General features: G+C 29.4%; 1 protein-coding gene across 1 annotated transcript; it reads left to right on the top strand.

Moving 5' to 3' along the window:
* The first annotated feature begins 344 nt into the window (after positions 1 to 344).
* On the top strand, positions 345 to 14,353 carry LOC129975296 (uncharacterized). The gene is made up of 2 exons (XM_056088354.1): positions 345 to 1,236; positions 14,328 to 14,353. Exons 1-2 carry the CDS (start codon positions 345 to 347, stop codon positions 14,351 to 14,353), a joined length of 918 nt encoding a protein of 305 aa, XP_055944329.1.
* Positions 14,354 to 16,031: the final 1,678 nt, after the last annotated feature.

Here is a 16,031-nt window from a genome sequence, read left to right on the forward strand (position 1 = left end):
GAACATATCAATTTGCATTTAGTGCTGATATAAAGAAAATGTATCGCCAAATTTTGATCGCAGAAGCAGATAGAGACCTGCAAAAAATTCTGTGGAAACCTAATAAATTTGCTCCTGTGGAAACATACAGACTACGGACTGTGACATATGGAACAAAATGTGCTCCATTTTTAGCCACCAGAACACTCAAGGCATTAGCTGAGAAAGAAAAAAGTGAATTTCCTCAAGCATCTGCAGCACTTCTTACTGATGTATATATTGACGACATTTTAACTGGTTCAAATAACTTATCAGAAACCAAGGCTTTACAACAGCAGTTAATAGAACTTTTAAGTAAAGGAGGCATGCAACTTCACAAATGGGTTTTAAACCATCCTGAATTATTAGGGAACAATCAAAACTTAAATTTTGAATTTCCAGACTTAACAGTTAAAACGCTCGGAATGCAGTGGCGTCCCACATCAGACATTTTCACATTTGAAGTGACTGTCAGTTTGAACAACAATTACTCAAAGCGGGAAGTCCTTTCAGTCATAGCAAGACTGTTTGATCCTTTGGGTCTTATCAGCCCAATTATAACCAGCGCCAAGATATTTCTTCAGAGACTTTGGCAACAAAGGCTAAATTGGAATGACACAATTCCACAAAACGATTTGAATGACTGGTTAAAATTCTTAAAAGACTTACCGGTAGTGAACCAGTTAAAAATTCAAAGATGTGTTATAATCGAGAATCCCACCACCATAGACCTACATTGCTTCTGCGATGCCTCAAATAAGGCCTACGGTGCAGTCATCTATGTGTGCTCAAAAAATAAATCCGGTGAAGTAAAAACAAGTCTTTTGTGCAGTAAATCGCGAGTGTGTCCAATCAAGGAATCAACAATACCTCGTCTGGAGCTGTCAGCAGCACTACTTTTGTCACGACTTGCATCAAAGGTGATTTCGATCTTACCAGTGACATTAAATCACGTCTATATGTGGTCAGATTCCACAGTCATCTTAGCTTGGATAAAAACTCCCCCAGAAAAATTGAAACCATTTGTTTCCAATCGTGTTAGAAAAATTAACAGTTTGTGTCCAAATTATGACTGGAGACATATTAAATCTATAGACAATCCAGCAGACTTAATCTCCAGGGGAACGTCTGCAACAAATTTGATAAACAGTCAAATTTGGTTCAATGGACCCCAATTTCTACAGTTTGAAATTCCCCATAAAAAGGATGCTGTAAATTGTAATGCAAATAATGATTTTCTGAAAGAAGTTAAAACTCATTGTAAATTGATTTTACTAACTAATATTTCTAATAATTTTATTTGTAATATTTTAAATTTAAGTAACAACTATACTAAAATTGTAAGTTATCTTTTCAGATTTATTAATCATTTGAAGTGTTCTTCTAAAATGTAAAAAAAGGTAAGATAATAATAATGGAAATTGAAGCAGCATCCAACTTCATGGTAAGCAAGGTGCAACCTTCTGAATTTTCAGAGGAAATTAATTATTTGTCAAAAGGGCAAAATTAACTAAATCAGTACAACAAGTTTGGAAAAATTAGAAACGTAATTATTTGAATAATTTACATCTTAGAAACAAATGGCAGTTAACTAAGAATAATGTAAATCTTAATGATATGGTTGTAATCAAAGATCCAGATTTGCTTCCATATAAATGGAGACTGGGTAGAATTCAAGAATTAATAAAATGTTCAGATGGTTTAGTCAGAGTTGTTGTAATAAGAGTTTTGAATGGTGTTATTAAAGGAGGCTTTAGTCAAATATGTTTACTTCCAAAAAATTAATTGGATTTATATGTGTATATGATTGTAAATAATATATAGAGACTTTAACTCATTTGTATAAATGTGTATATATAAGAATTATTTCAGTACTATTTTGTGTAAATTTATATTTAAGAATTATTTCAGTATTTTTTATTTGTTTTTGCATTTATTCATTTTTTGTAATAATTCTGTCGAATTTATTATAATGTGTGAAATTCATATAGTGTCTGAATATTGAAATTGTGCAATTTCACGGCGGGAGTATGTTACGTAAGCATGTTGCCCCGCCTCTCACTTGTAACGCCCTCTAGCGGTATATGTAAAAAACCGTCAGTCTTTGTAACATCATCGACGTAGCAGCAACGCCGAAAGGCAAGGCTCAATCCAACTCCCGAAAGCGGAGAAACAATAAAATCTTTAAAATACAAAAAAGGTCCGTCATTATTATCGAACCTCTCCAGGCATCCCCTTTCCAAACTTCCAAACCACACTAGATCAAAACCAAATAATCAACCTCAGTTTTAAAGGTAGAGATGATGATGATGTAAAAATCAATTATTGCGCATGACGTAAAACTAATAAAAAAATTGATACATTTCTCGTAAAATCAACTCGGTTTCTCCATGACCTCTAAAAGAAATCATAAATACACGGTGTATTGTCATAAATTTGAGTTTTAAATCGTAAAATCTTCTTATAGAATATTTGCAAAGTATTGTGTGTAAATAAACAGTTAAACAAAAATAGACTAATTTTTCTTTTTCATGATAATTATATTTAGCTCTATAATTTGGGGAAAAAAATCATCATTGTTCATTTCATGACTATGCTGTATATTGACTGCGATTATTTTCATTTCATTTAAATTATCAGACCAATCCTATTCAATACACCTGCCACATCTACTGGATAAAGTAATTTCTATCACTGTTCTAAGTTTGTTACAAGCCAATTATAGTCAAATTCATAAATCATTGCTAAAATATTTTGTAATAATAATTGGCAGGTATTTTTTTTTTTTTTTTCGGAATTGCACAAAACAGAAAAAAAAAAAATTCTTTGTACAAATCGCAGTTTAATTCCCATTTGTGAACAAAGTACACCTGGCAACCAGTTGCATATAATTATTGGGTGAATAAAATAAAACAATATACAATCTCTTTTTTTATGGGAGAGGGGAGCTGTTATAAAAACGAACCCAACAGAGCAAACAATAGAAAAAAGTACATTCATTTCAAAGAATTGAAAATTTGTACCTTTAGAAGAAATATTTCATTGAATAGGCTCAAGTTACCCCCTTCCCAAAAAACATTTTTTTCAAAACCGTTCAAGCGATTTATTTATACCACACCGATAAATAAATCCAATTATAAAAGTCAATTTAAGAAAAAAAAATTAAAGTGCTTTTATTGGTTTGTTTAAAATAGATATTTTTTTTTATTTAATAATTTTATTTTTATTTTATAATTTATATTAAACCATCACGAATATTCTGAAAGGAACAATCATTATTTCCTAATTTCACTAACAGATGGCACTGCTAGTATGGAACGGAAATTTATTCCTATTCATAGATTAACTGGTATTAGTTTCTAATAATATTAAAATAGGTTATAAATATCGAGAATGCAATCAATTTTGAAAAGCTCAAAATTCAAGCACATAATTAAACTAATACTAATTGATATACAAATTTCTTCTTTGCAACTACAACTCATGTCATTTTTTTTTTTTTAAATTTTAGAATGAAAAGAGTAGGTTGATAATGTGTTAACATTTTAATGGCCGTACATGTACGCCGTAAAACGTAGCCTAGTGGCGGCAATATTTTTGAAGAATTATTTTTTTAAAAACTGTTCACGCTCTTATATTATCAAACAAAGAAAATGTGGTAATAGCCAATAATCTTCGATGGTAGCATCACACATAAGTTGTCTGAGCGGAACTAACAGATGTTTCGCATTTCGCACGGATGTTTAGTGAGGAGTCATTAAAGGGCTGTCGAATCGAGCTTCTTTCCTAATTCAATTTTTCGTCATTTATTAATAAGCATGTGCTGACATCTGTCGATCATAATTAGTACTATTTAGATTATTTTTTTCCCATGAGTATTTTCAAGCAATTATTTTTATTTATCCTTTCCGTAGTGAATACTTATCTACAATTATAATAAAGACCAACTAAGCCGAACACACAAAATGTTACACGTAGATAAACAAATACCCCCTTTTTTTCTGCTGTTGCTGTTGGGCGAAAGAGAGTATGCATGTAAAATGCATATAAAAATATGAATGAGTGAGTATGTGTATATTATGATAAATGTTATCGTTTCTAGCAACATCTCTTATAAATAAATAATTATTATTATCCACGGTCATAAGGTTAAATCCATAACAACAAGGTTTTAATTAATTAAAGATTAGTCGTCGGTGATTGTGAACCGCTGAGATCCAGTGTTCCGTAAAAAACCAAATCACTGCTCTAATAAAAATGGATGTGTCTGTGTATATATGTGTGCGTGTCGACGCTCTGTAGACCAGTCCCTTTGATCTACAGCTACCAAATTTGGTACATACAGTGGCTCAAAAAAATTGAGAGTACACCTTACTTTTACTTGATAAATCCGACTTTCAATATAAATAACACATTACCGGGAAGTGCAAATATGTTTTTATTTTTACACATGACAAATGGTTTAATTTAGAGTAAAAATAAAGAAAAATCAACGGAAAACTTCTAAATTGAAAAGTTTCAGAAGCATTTTAAATAAACATACGCAGAATTTTGCCTCAAAAAATTGAGAATGCAGCAATTAAATTTTTGCAATATCACGCAAAGAAACAAAGTGTCACTGTTACGTTGCATGTCTTTTGGCCCCTATAATGGCCTCTAAACGTCGTGGTACCGATTCGACCAATTTTTGACGGTATCTGATGATATTTTATCCCATTCTTCTTGCACTACTTGTTTTAAATGGGTTTCATTTCTAATTCTGTGTTTTTGAACCACTTTTTCAAGTATGGCTCACGAATATTCAATGGTATTGGTGTCTCGGTACTGTGGTGATGTGCGTAACTGCTGTTTACAATGAAAAAGGCACCATATTTTGACGTTACGTGCATTCTGTTTGGGGTCATTGTCCTGCTGGAAAATGGAATTCCTATCTAAACCCAAATTTTTAATTTTTTCCTTTAGATTGTTGATTGTTAGATTGTCCAATTTGTTGCAGAAATTTTTCAAATCATAGGCAGAAGTGTAAGTGCTGAAACTGTGCGAAATGCCATTAGACATGCTAGATATAAAAGTAGCATTGTTAGAAAGAAACCATTAATCGGCTTGGAAGTTCTGAAAAAGCATCTGAAGTTTGCAAAAACACATCTATTGAAGATCCATAACCTTTAAAAGAAAGTTATATTTAATAATGAAAGAAAACTCAACATATTTGGCAGTGACAGCCATCGTACTAAATGGAGAAAGCCTAATACTACTTTGGATCCAAAAAAATTTAGTCCTACAGTTAAACATGATGGTGACTCCGTCATGATTTGAGGTTGCATGGCTTCATCCGGGCTAGGAAATTTAATTTTTATATATGGCATTATGAACTATATGGTTTACTTGGATATACTTCGTACCAATCTAAAGGAAAGTGCTAAAAATTTGGATTTAGATGGAAATTTCATTTTCCAGTAGGACAACGACTCCAAACAGAATGCACATAACGGCAAAATATGGTGTCTTTTTTCCATTGTAAACATCAGTTACACACACCATCACAGTACCCGACATCAATACCATTGAATATCTGTGGGCCACACTCGAGGTAGTGGTCCAAAAACACTCAATTAGAAACAAGAACCATTTAAAACGAGGGATTCAAGAAGAATGGATTAAAAGATCTTCAGATACCACCAAAAATGGGTCGATTCGGTACCACGACGTTTAGAGGCCATTGTAAAAGCCAAAAGACATGCAACTAAATACTGACACGTTCTTTCTATGCGAGATATTACAAGAATTTCATTGGTGTATTCTCAATTTTTTGAGGTAAAATTCTGCTTATATTTATTTAAAATACTTCTGAAACTTTTCAATTAAGAAGTTTTCCGTTGATTTTTCTTTATTTTTACTCTAAATTAAACCATTTGTCATGTATAAAATAAAAACATATTTGTACTTCCCGGTAATGTGTTATTTATATTGAAAGTCGGATTTATCAAGTAAAAGTAAAGTGTACTCTCAATTTTTTGAGCCACTGTATATACTTTAAAGGGCGGACATGTGCATCTCTGAGTAAATTTTTTGAACTTTTTAATTAGAATTTTAATTAATTAAAAATTAAGGGAAATTCTGATTTTTTCCGGCTATAATTTTCGAATATTTTGCAGCACAAAACTGATTTTTTACATTATATTAAAATTTAAAAAATAATCTTTTCAATGATGTAAATGTTTTAACCTATAAATTAAATTTCTATTTTTAAATTATTTTTTAAAAGTATTTTATCCATATTTTCCAACAATTTATTTCACACAAAACGAAAATGCAATTTATCCTGCGTGATCGAGTTAAATTTTAATAAAAATAAAATTTTAATTTAAATCTTCCTTCAGCTGATAGCAAATTAGAGAGATAAATAGTACAATTAACAAAATATTGTAGGCATTCTATAATAATATGCTATGACTCTCGAAATGAACATTTTTCTGAAGAAGCTTTTAGGAAAAAGATCTAGGAACATAAATATTTAATTGAAAATTTTAGAGAGCTTTACGCCTTGTAAAACAGCTAGTCACGCGACTAATTTAATAAGTTTAAGATTATTATGCAAATTTTGACATGTTATTTTTGTTATCTTTACTCAAGTGTTTTCGGAAATGTATTCATGACAAAAATAAAAGGTATGCCTTTCGATTTTATGCATGAAAAGATTTCTTAAGATGTAAAAAGTATATTTTAAATTTCAAACTAATAAAGTTAAGATTTATTTTACAAAGAAGTTAAATAAAAATACAAATAATCAAAACTCATCATGAAATCATGTATTAATTTGATGTCAAGTAGATAATGTACTTAAGATATGAAGTCAATCACATAATGAGGATAAGAACCCGAAGCATAATATTATCTTTTAGCGACCAATATGCAATAATGACACATCAATGCTATAATTCCCAGGGCAGAATATTATTTTTATCATCTTCTCATCATATGTACATTATATGCTCTACACGTGATGCATTTTATTTTACGTAGCTTTATCTTCACGCTAGTATAGTGGACCGTGCTGGACGTTTACGCCATTTTTGCCACCTCTCGCCTTTGAGATAACTTAACAAACAGCAAAATAAAAATTTGTATTCCAAATTCTATTCTATGGCAAAATATTAAGATAATAATAACATATTATCAGTTATGATTGACATAAAAATTTCATTTTGGCCATTTAGTTATTATAATATTTATAAAACCGAACATTTCCACCAATAATAGTGTGCACACAAATGCTGGGTAGCCAGGAGTTATAACAGATAAATAAAAAAATTGCATATTCCTAATAATAATAAAAAAAATATTAATCTAAAATGGAACATTAATATGTTAAGAAATGTTCTAAAATGTGATATTAATCAACCATTATCTTAAAAGTAGGGCTTCAAAATGTACACTGTTAAGGTCGCTAAATATATAAATCCAATACTATGAGTTTTTAAATTTTAGGTCATTTTTTATCCCGAGCAAAATCAAGGTTTTCGCTTTTGTTTAAAATTTCCTTTTTTTAAATGTTGTAATAGGTATTTTTTTTTTTTTTTTGTTAAAAAATGAAAATTGTCCTAATATATATTAAAAAACAAATTCATTTCTTTTAATCGATTTAAAAAAAACATGCCGAAGTGCAACATTTTTTAAAAAATAAATTACTGTTAAAATATATTTTTGATTCAATAATAAGTATTATTAATAAATAAATAGTTCTTAAATAATTTAAATGTTAAAAATACAGCACATTTTTTAAAATTATTTCCTTTATTCAATGACTGTTTGTTCCAAAGATTGTTTTTCACATCCGAAAGGAGCAGAGCAATACTGCTAAAGATATTTCACTAAGATTAATGCATATGCTTTCAAATAATTAACCTCTTTTTCTTTAATCAATTCACATTGCTTGATTTTATCGATAATTTAGGGTAAGTGAGAAACTTCTGCAATAATTAAGTACTTTATAGCACTTTTTAAGCACCTTAGACAAAAAAAAAAGTAAGCACCTTTGTACATGAACACATATGTAAATCTGCATATTTTCTAAGTATATGATATTTTCAGTTTTATAAAAATGCATCGTTTTTATTTAAAAATTTGTGTTATTTGTCTTTTTATTTTATTTGTCTGAATTAATTTTGAATGTCTATTCTTTAAATTTAAATATTTATTTCTGTATTTGCACAACATCTTCTATTGTAAAACAAATGTCTCTTTCATTTTTGATAAAAATCAAAAAGGAAAATGAAAACCTATCAATACCAAAAAATTAATTCAACTTTTATAATATCAACAATAGAAATATTTTTATTTTCAATATTTCTTAAAATTAACAAACTATTAATTTATTTAGAATGACACATCATTTCTGAAAATGTGAAAATTGATGTAGGAGCATGGCATAAACAAACAATTTGTATTTGATTTTTATGTATGTAACTACAAATAAGGTTCGACATTAGAATAAAACAAAAATGCCCTTAATTTTTTTTTTTTTAGATTTTAATTTGGTAGTAGTGCGGAAAAGTTTCCTTTTAGGTTCAAAAACAATATTAAAAAATTGGTTGCCATATTACATTATCTTCAGGTGCGGCAAAGAGCTTGAAATTTGTAAAAAAAAATTGAAAAAATGGACATTTCTAAAAAGGGCCTTTAAAACTTTTTCTTAGATTTTACTTTGGTAATAGTGTGGAAAAGTTGCCTTTTAGGTTCAAAATCAATATTTAAAAATTTGGTTGCAATATTACATTATCTTGAAGTACCGCAAAAAAAACTTAAAATTTGTTTTAAAAAATAGAAATTTTTAAAGAGGTTCTTTAAAAATTTTTTCTTAAATTATAGTTTAGTAATAGTGGTGAAAAATTAGCTTTCAGGTTCAAAAATAATTTTTAAAAATTCCTGATGCCATGCAACAGGAATTTTTAAAAATTACAGGAACATCTCGAAATACAGGAACTGTATTTCGAGATGCCGAAATGAGCTTAAAGTATGTAAAAAAAAATGAAAAATTATTAACTTTGATAAAATATTTTTATGAATTTTTCGTTCATATAATGTTACAAAATATGATTTTAAATACATATATAAGCATTACAATTGTAAAAAATTATTAATTACAAAGTATAAAAATAAAAAATATCTTTTAAGTCCAATATTGCATTTCTTACTTCTGTATCCTTAATGATTGCAAATGTTACAGCTGCAAAATGTTTGTTTCTACTTCACTGCCACATTAAACATTTTTTTTTAATTAAACTTTGGCAAATTCACATGTGAATCAATTTTTGCTTTTATGTATCCTTCTCTTGCAATTGAAGCACATACATTTTGAATCGATTCGGTCACCAGCCTCCCAGCTCTTTCCACTGCATGCATGTGACAAGGAAGCTAGGGAAAGTCGATAACCGAATCCCCTATACTATTTGGTTCAGCTTCAGATGCCTTCTGTATAAAGTTTTAACTTAATATTAAACCGCACAGGCACTTGATAGTTTTATCGCTTCTTGTCTATTTGATGGTTGTTTTGCCTCTTTATGTAAAGAACACTGTTGTTCTTCAGCGTTGTCATTCTCGCTAGTGATCGTTTCTGATGCACTAGTATTTTTTGCCCGTTCTTGATTAAACTTAACTATTCTCTGTAGTTCCTTACTCTTTCTTGCTTCTTTCTTTCTCAAACCGCTTGTGATAGCAATATCAATATTACCTATAACCATTTTTCTGTTAGACCATTGATCGTTAAGAACCATTTATTCCCTAATTGGAACTTTTTTTAATACAAGTCAGTAATATTAAATAAAAGTCTAGCTTCTTCTCTAAATTCTGTGAGGTTGAAATTAAACTTATCTGAACATTTTCTGCTTTTAGACTTTAATAAATGCCTGTATTTAGCAGGATAAGTTTTTATCATTTATGAAATTCTTTTGCTAGAAGCAACGGGAATAGAGGCTCTTGACCATATTTTTTCTATTATGGGAACTAAAGAGTCACATATTTTGCTTACAGAAGGATCCTTCTCTGAAGCAATTTTGAGGTTATGTCTAATATAATAGTAGTACTAGGTTCGTCAGTAGTGTGTTCAACTTCAAGCATATCACTAAATTTCCCAAAAATAGAACACTCCGATATTTATCTTGTCTTTACTAATTTAGACCGAGCCATTTTTACTCATACCAAAGCACACAAGCACAAACTAACAAATCAGTGACGTTAATCAGTTACACAATAGACGGAGAGGAGACGCCAACTCAACTGAACTCTGCAAAGCAACTGATTTAAAACTAGCTCTGTCTTTGTCACCGGACGCAGGCAAATCTTTGCCTTACATCAATAACAACCGCTCCGGTGACAACTGAGTGCCATGCCAGTGTAAAAGTAAAACTGTTTTTTTACTTTTATTCATATGCCAATGCCTAATGAAAGCTTTTTATTTCTTAATCGAGGCACGCAAAAATCCTTAAAAAGTTGCAAAAAGTGTGTTTTATGAAACTTTAACGTCCTTGTGGTACCTCAAGATATACTCTGAATTTTTTATAATATTTATTTATCTTATCTATACCAAAAGGCAACTTTTCCGCGCTATTGCAAATTAAGAATCAAAAGTTGATTATTGCATAAAAAAACTTTAAAATGTAACAAAAATGTCAATTTTATGAAACTTTAATGTTCTTGTCCTTGCGGCACCTCAAGAACTACTCCAACATTTTTCATATTTATAATTTATTCTATCTACACCAAAAGTCAATTTTTCCGCACTATTACTAATTAAAAATCAAAAACTGATTTTTTCATTCTACTCTATTCGACATAGCTCAGATAGAAAGATAAATTTCCTCCTGTACAAACCTTCTAGACTTAAAAATTTTAGTTCAAATCTTAAAAGCTAAGAACTAAGTTTTCCAGAATGGCTACCCTCATAAGACTGGAAAAACTGCCATGAATTGACGATAGTACAATGCCATGTTCTAAATGAATTTCTTAAATCATTTATTAACAGAAAAGAATAGCAGCTTTTACAAATGGGCAGACTATAAGAAAATTACCTCATCGCTTTTTACTTCTAATGTTTATTAAAGATCTTGTTTTAAACGTTTTTGCGTTTAAAAAATTTAATAAAAATTGACATTTTAACAACTAATTTATAAAAATATTCTTACTTTAGTTTTAAAAAATCGCAGAAAATGTGATTGTATATTTTGTGAAGAAATGAAAATGTTTTAATAGCTTCTATTTTCCATAAATCATGGAAACAAATTCGTGAAATTAAAAAAGAGCCAATTCTGTAGTTAAAAGCAAAATGAATATAAAGAAGGCAAGTTCAATCATTATTATACATTGAGTCCAAAACTAAATTTTCAAAAATTACTAAAACTGAAGTTGGGGGAATACATTCATTCAAAAAAAAATTGGTATTATAGAAAAGTTTTTTCTTTAAATTTTTTAAATGATGTAATAATAATTTTTGTGCGATAATGCTTTGATGTTAGGACGACAAAACGTTAAGATTCCGTTTTTAATTTTTTTAATTAAACTTCTAAAATTTTGGAATAATCCATTCTTAGCTGGCCTCAAATACCCAAGAAGTAACTTCCCAAATTTAATGTTCCTAACTTCAATGGTTTATGTTGTTTATTACTCTCTCAATCAAGTCAAATCTTTATATTGTTACGGATTTCCCAGGGGTCGTTTGGATAGTAGGAGTTATATGGTGTGGAGAACGCTCTATCAGCAGGCGGCAGTAGAAAATAAAACAACGACGTTTATTTACACGAAGACACACAGGACAGCACAAAGACGACAACTATATACAGCACAGAAAACGATTATCTTCAGTCAAGACGTGCAGCAACAACAGCATACACAGCAGCATATAACAAGACTCTACAGCAGACAGTAGCGCACAGCTTAGTTCAGTACTAGCTTCACTCCGGCGCTGCTCCGCTTTTCTCTGGAAGGCCAGTTCTTTACCGTCGATTCCGACTACTCTCCAATTCATCACCACTCCCCGGCAGCTGCAGCTCCTTTTATAGGTCTCAGGAGGCGGGGCTAGAAGTCTCTCAACCAATCAGGAACGTTGGAGCCGTATCTCGGTTCCTACTGGACGAATCGGGAAAATTCTCGATGTTTCGGGTATAATCTATTTTGGAGCCAAATGGTCGCCATTTTTGTAGCCAAGCTCTGGGACCTCCTATGGAACCAGCTATGCTGGGAAGCCGCATCACAGATTCGTAACAATATGTTATATATATAAAAAAAATCACAATCATTGAAAAATTTTGGCTTCAAGTTAAAATCTCATCATACTAGATTATACATACTACATAATTATACACCGCAATTCAATACATTTCAGTATAGTACATTAAAATCAATCTAATAAGTCGTTCAAAGAATTGTCCCACAACAACATATTAAAGAGAATGATGATCGAATGTGTAACGGGCCTAAAAGGCTACACTGCTACTGTTTTTACAACAACTTCTATTATGGTCAATATATTTTTTCGGCACATCAAATTCCCCCTGCTGTATCTTTGTTTTCTGTTGATATGACCAATCTGCATATTCTTCTTTAATAACATATGAAAGGTTAAATATATACTTATAAGGCATAACTTAAATTCTTCAACATCTCAAATATTAAAAAATAATTTTAGTGTTTCAGAAATTATTTTTTAAAAATTTCGAACGTTTTTCGAGTGCAACAAGTATAGCACTGTATATAGTTCGTATTGAACCTTCTGGATAACAATTCCAGTATTTCAATAAATGGCAATGTACATTGTTGAAGAATGACAGAGCGGGAAAAAAGACTCATGAGCGTTATCTTAATATGTATTGACATTTATGGATCAATTTTGCCCTAGATTATATGTTCCAATTATTTCCTTTCCTTGGTTTTCTTCCTTGGTTCATCTGATAAACAAGCCTTTACGACAACGCTTTTGAATTACAGCATTGAACAAGCAAAACGAATTGAATGTTGTCTTCTCCAGAAAAATAAGCACTTTTTAAGGACCTTTTAACAAAATTAAGTACTTTTAAGGTGCTTAAAAATGGTTTTTAAATTTAAGCACTTTTCATGCCATTACGTCCCTTGGAATTATTTTTTTTTTGCGTGTGAAAAAAATATTTAATTAATTATATAAAGATATATTTTTAAAAATTTTGTGATTTTAATCCAAATAATATTAATCTTTCAAATACAAAATATATTTTTCATTGTTTACTAAAATGTATGTTTATTAATATAAATTGTGATGGCCTTCACTTATACTTTAAGAGAATCTTATATGAATCATTTTTAGAAAAGGAAGGATATTTTATTTTTTGGAAAGAGCGATTTGTAATAAAAAAGACAAAATAAAATCTGCAAGCATTAAACCGGAAATAATGGCTCCAAAAAACTAATGAAAACAAATCTCGACCGGAAATCTTTTTGAAAAAAAACTAAATAAGCTAAATTTGAAAAAAGAATAAGAAAAAAGGGGTACTGATTCAATAGACATGAAACCCCTTTGGAAATTTCTGACTCGTTTCCAGCATTTTCTTTTTTGTTGTGCCATTTTATTTCAGTAATTTTTTCTAGTTCCATTGATATTCAACCTCTTAGAATGTAAAATTAAGAAACTGTTGTGAAAAGAGAAATGATATTTCTTTTTAATATAATTTCAAGGCGTAATATATTGTTCCTGCTTATCAGAAGACAAAAATTATTTTCCGTTCAGGCATCTGCATTCTTTAAGAAGATATTTATTTCTCTTTCTAAATAAATACTTAAAACGTCTAAAAAAGTTTAGAGTTCATGTAACAGTTTTCAAATATTAAATGTAAAATTCAAATACCTATTAATGATACAAATGTAAAGTTCAAATATTGAATATTAACTCAAATATCCAAATATTAAATGTAAAGCTCAAATACCTGTAACAACACTTTGCAAACTATAAATTTCAATTTAACAAAAATAGCAGCAGCTTGTATAAAATTTTATATAGTATTATTTGCTGAACTTTTCCACTCCAAATTTAATATTAATTATATATGCATATATTTTATCTTTAAAAAAATGGTATCATTAAAATTCATTGAATAGTTGGCATTCCGTGCTCTGATGGGTATTTATAATTTCAATTTTAATTTCTATGACACATAGCCAAGGATGTACAGAAAATGTTTTTTGTGTAAATAATTAAAGAATATCGAGAATAAATATTATATTACTCGAGTAAAAAAACAGATATCATTTCTGACTTAGTGTGCTGTAATTTTATTAAAATGTTTCAGATGCAGCCCAAAAGAACACAGCTTGAAGAAATCAAACTTAATACACAAATAATTCTAACCCCAATTTCTACTCCACCCTGTGGAGTAGAAATGAGATATAAAATAATAAATAAATAAATTATAAATAATTAAAATTTATAATAATGCGATACTTTAAATAGATCATAATAATAATACGATACACATTCATGCACCCACACACTCTTATTTCCAAGCAATTTCATTAAGAATATATTTTTTTTAATTTTTTTTTCTCTTTATTTCTTAAAATTATTTACCACGCATATGGCTTCTCCTTTTTTTTTAATTGTTTTCTTTTCGTGAGAAATGAATCAGTTATGGGAAATGTTTGCGTTTATATTTTTTTTTGCAAACAGTGGAAGGTTTAGCATAAACAATATGATCACTTATAACAATTTTATTTTTTAAAAAATTAGTTTTCTGTATGCGTATTAAGGTATCCGACTAGGTTAAAAGCACGAATTTGTATAAAAATTCGCATTATTATATTTTTGCACTTAAAAATAAAGTACATTTCTGTTTCCAGTGATGTCTTTATTTTGTCTCTATGTCAATTAGAAGCCAAGTTATACCAAACTATTGATATGTAAATAATGGCTTGCTTATAAGCATTTAAAAAATTTAAATACATTTTCTGAAGGATGAGTTTTTTCATAATTCTACAATACGAGTATCGTCATATCTCAAAAAACAATCAAGATATCTTAATGAAATTTATAATTAGTAATCTTTACCTAATGCAGAATGTAATGAACTATGTTGAATGCTTGAGAAGTGTATTTATGATTGTTTAATGTAAATATTGCTGAAAACCTTTCAAAATTATATACACTACACACAAAAATTTTATTTTTGAATATAATTCTTAGATAATAGTTAAATTCTAAGATATGTTACAAAGAAAAATAATTTTTAATATGTAATAATTTTTTTCTCTAAAAAATCCTAGTTCTTTTTTTTTTAATAAATGTTAAATTTTACATCAAAATATGCTTTTTCTTTAAAAGATACATATCTATTTATACTATATAAAGCTCAATGTGTGCGTGTGTGTGTGTGTATGTTGGCGCTCTACAGGCCAGATTGTTCGACTTACAGCTACAAAATTTGACGCATGCAAACCTTGGTGGTCGGAAATGTGCACCTGGGGTCCCTTTTTTGAATTTTTAATTAGAATTTTAATTATTAATTAAAAACTAACTTTCCCGCCAAAAAATCTTCATTTCCCCACCACCAAATGAATAAAGCTTCATTTTTTCCCCACGCTAATGAGGATAGGCTTAACATATTTTTGATCGATTATTTCAAACGATTCTGTTTATTTTCTTAGTGCTTGATGCATTTAAAATGAAACATTGTTTATTAATCGATCGTTCATATTCATTCTGAAGTACTTTTGAATTAAAATAAAACAGAATAAAGGAAATTAAAAATTTCTAATTTACGAAGCATTACCCCAACTGGAGTAGAATATTCATGCATTTGATATACCATATTTGGCGTTGAAAATTCACGCATGAGTATTGTGTTCTGATTGTTGACAACTCTATATTTTCAACGGATACGGACTTGGTTTTGAAAGCTCAACATATTTCCGAGCGATTATTTCAAACGATTCTGTTTATTTTCTTAGTTTCATGCATTTAAAACTAAACATTGTTAATTAACTGATCTGTTCATGAT

Source organism: Argiope bruennichi, chromosome 1, assembly GCF_947563725.1.
Source record: "Argiope bruennichi chromosome 1, qqArgBrue1.1, whole genome shotgun sequence".
NCBI lineage: Eukaryota > Metazoa > Arthropoda > Arachnida > Araneae > Araneidae > Argiope > Argiope bruennichi.

Coding starts and splice junctions, on each gene's coding strand:
- LOC129975296 (XM_056088354.1), top strand. CDS start 345: ATGCAACTTCACAAATGGGTTTTAAACCATCCTGAATTATTAGGGAAC. Junction 1,237..14,327: donor TAAAAAGGATGCTGTAAATT/GTAATGCAAATA, acceptor AAAATGTTTCAG/ATGCAGCCCAAAAGAACACA.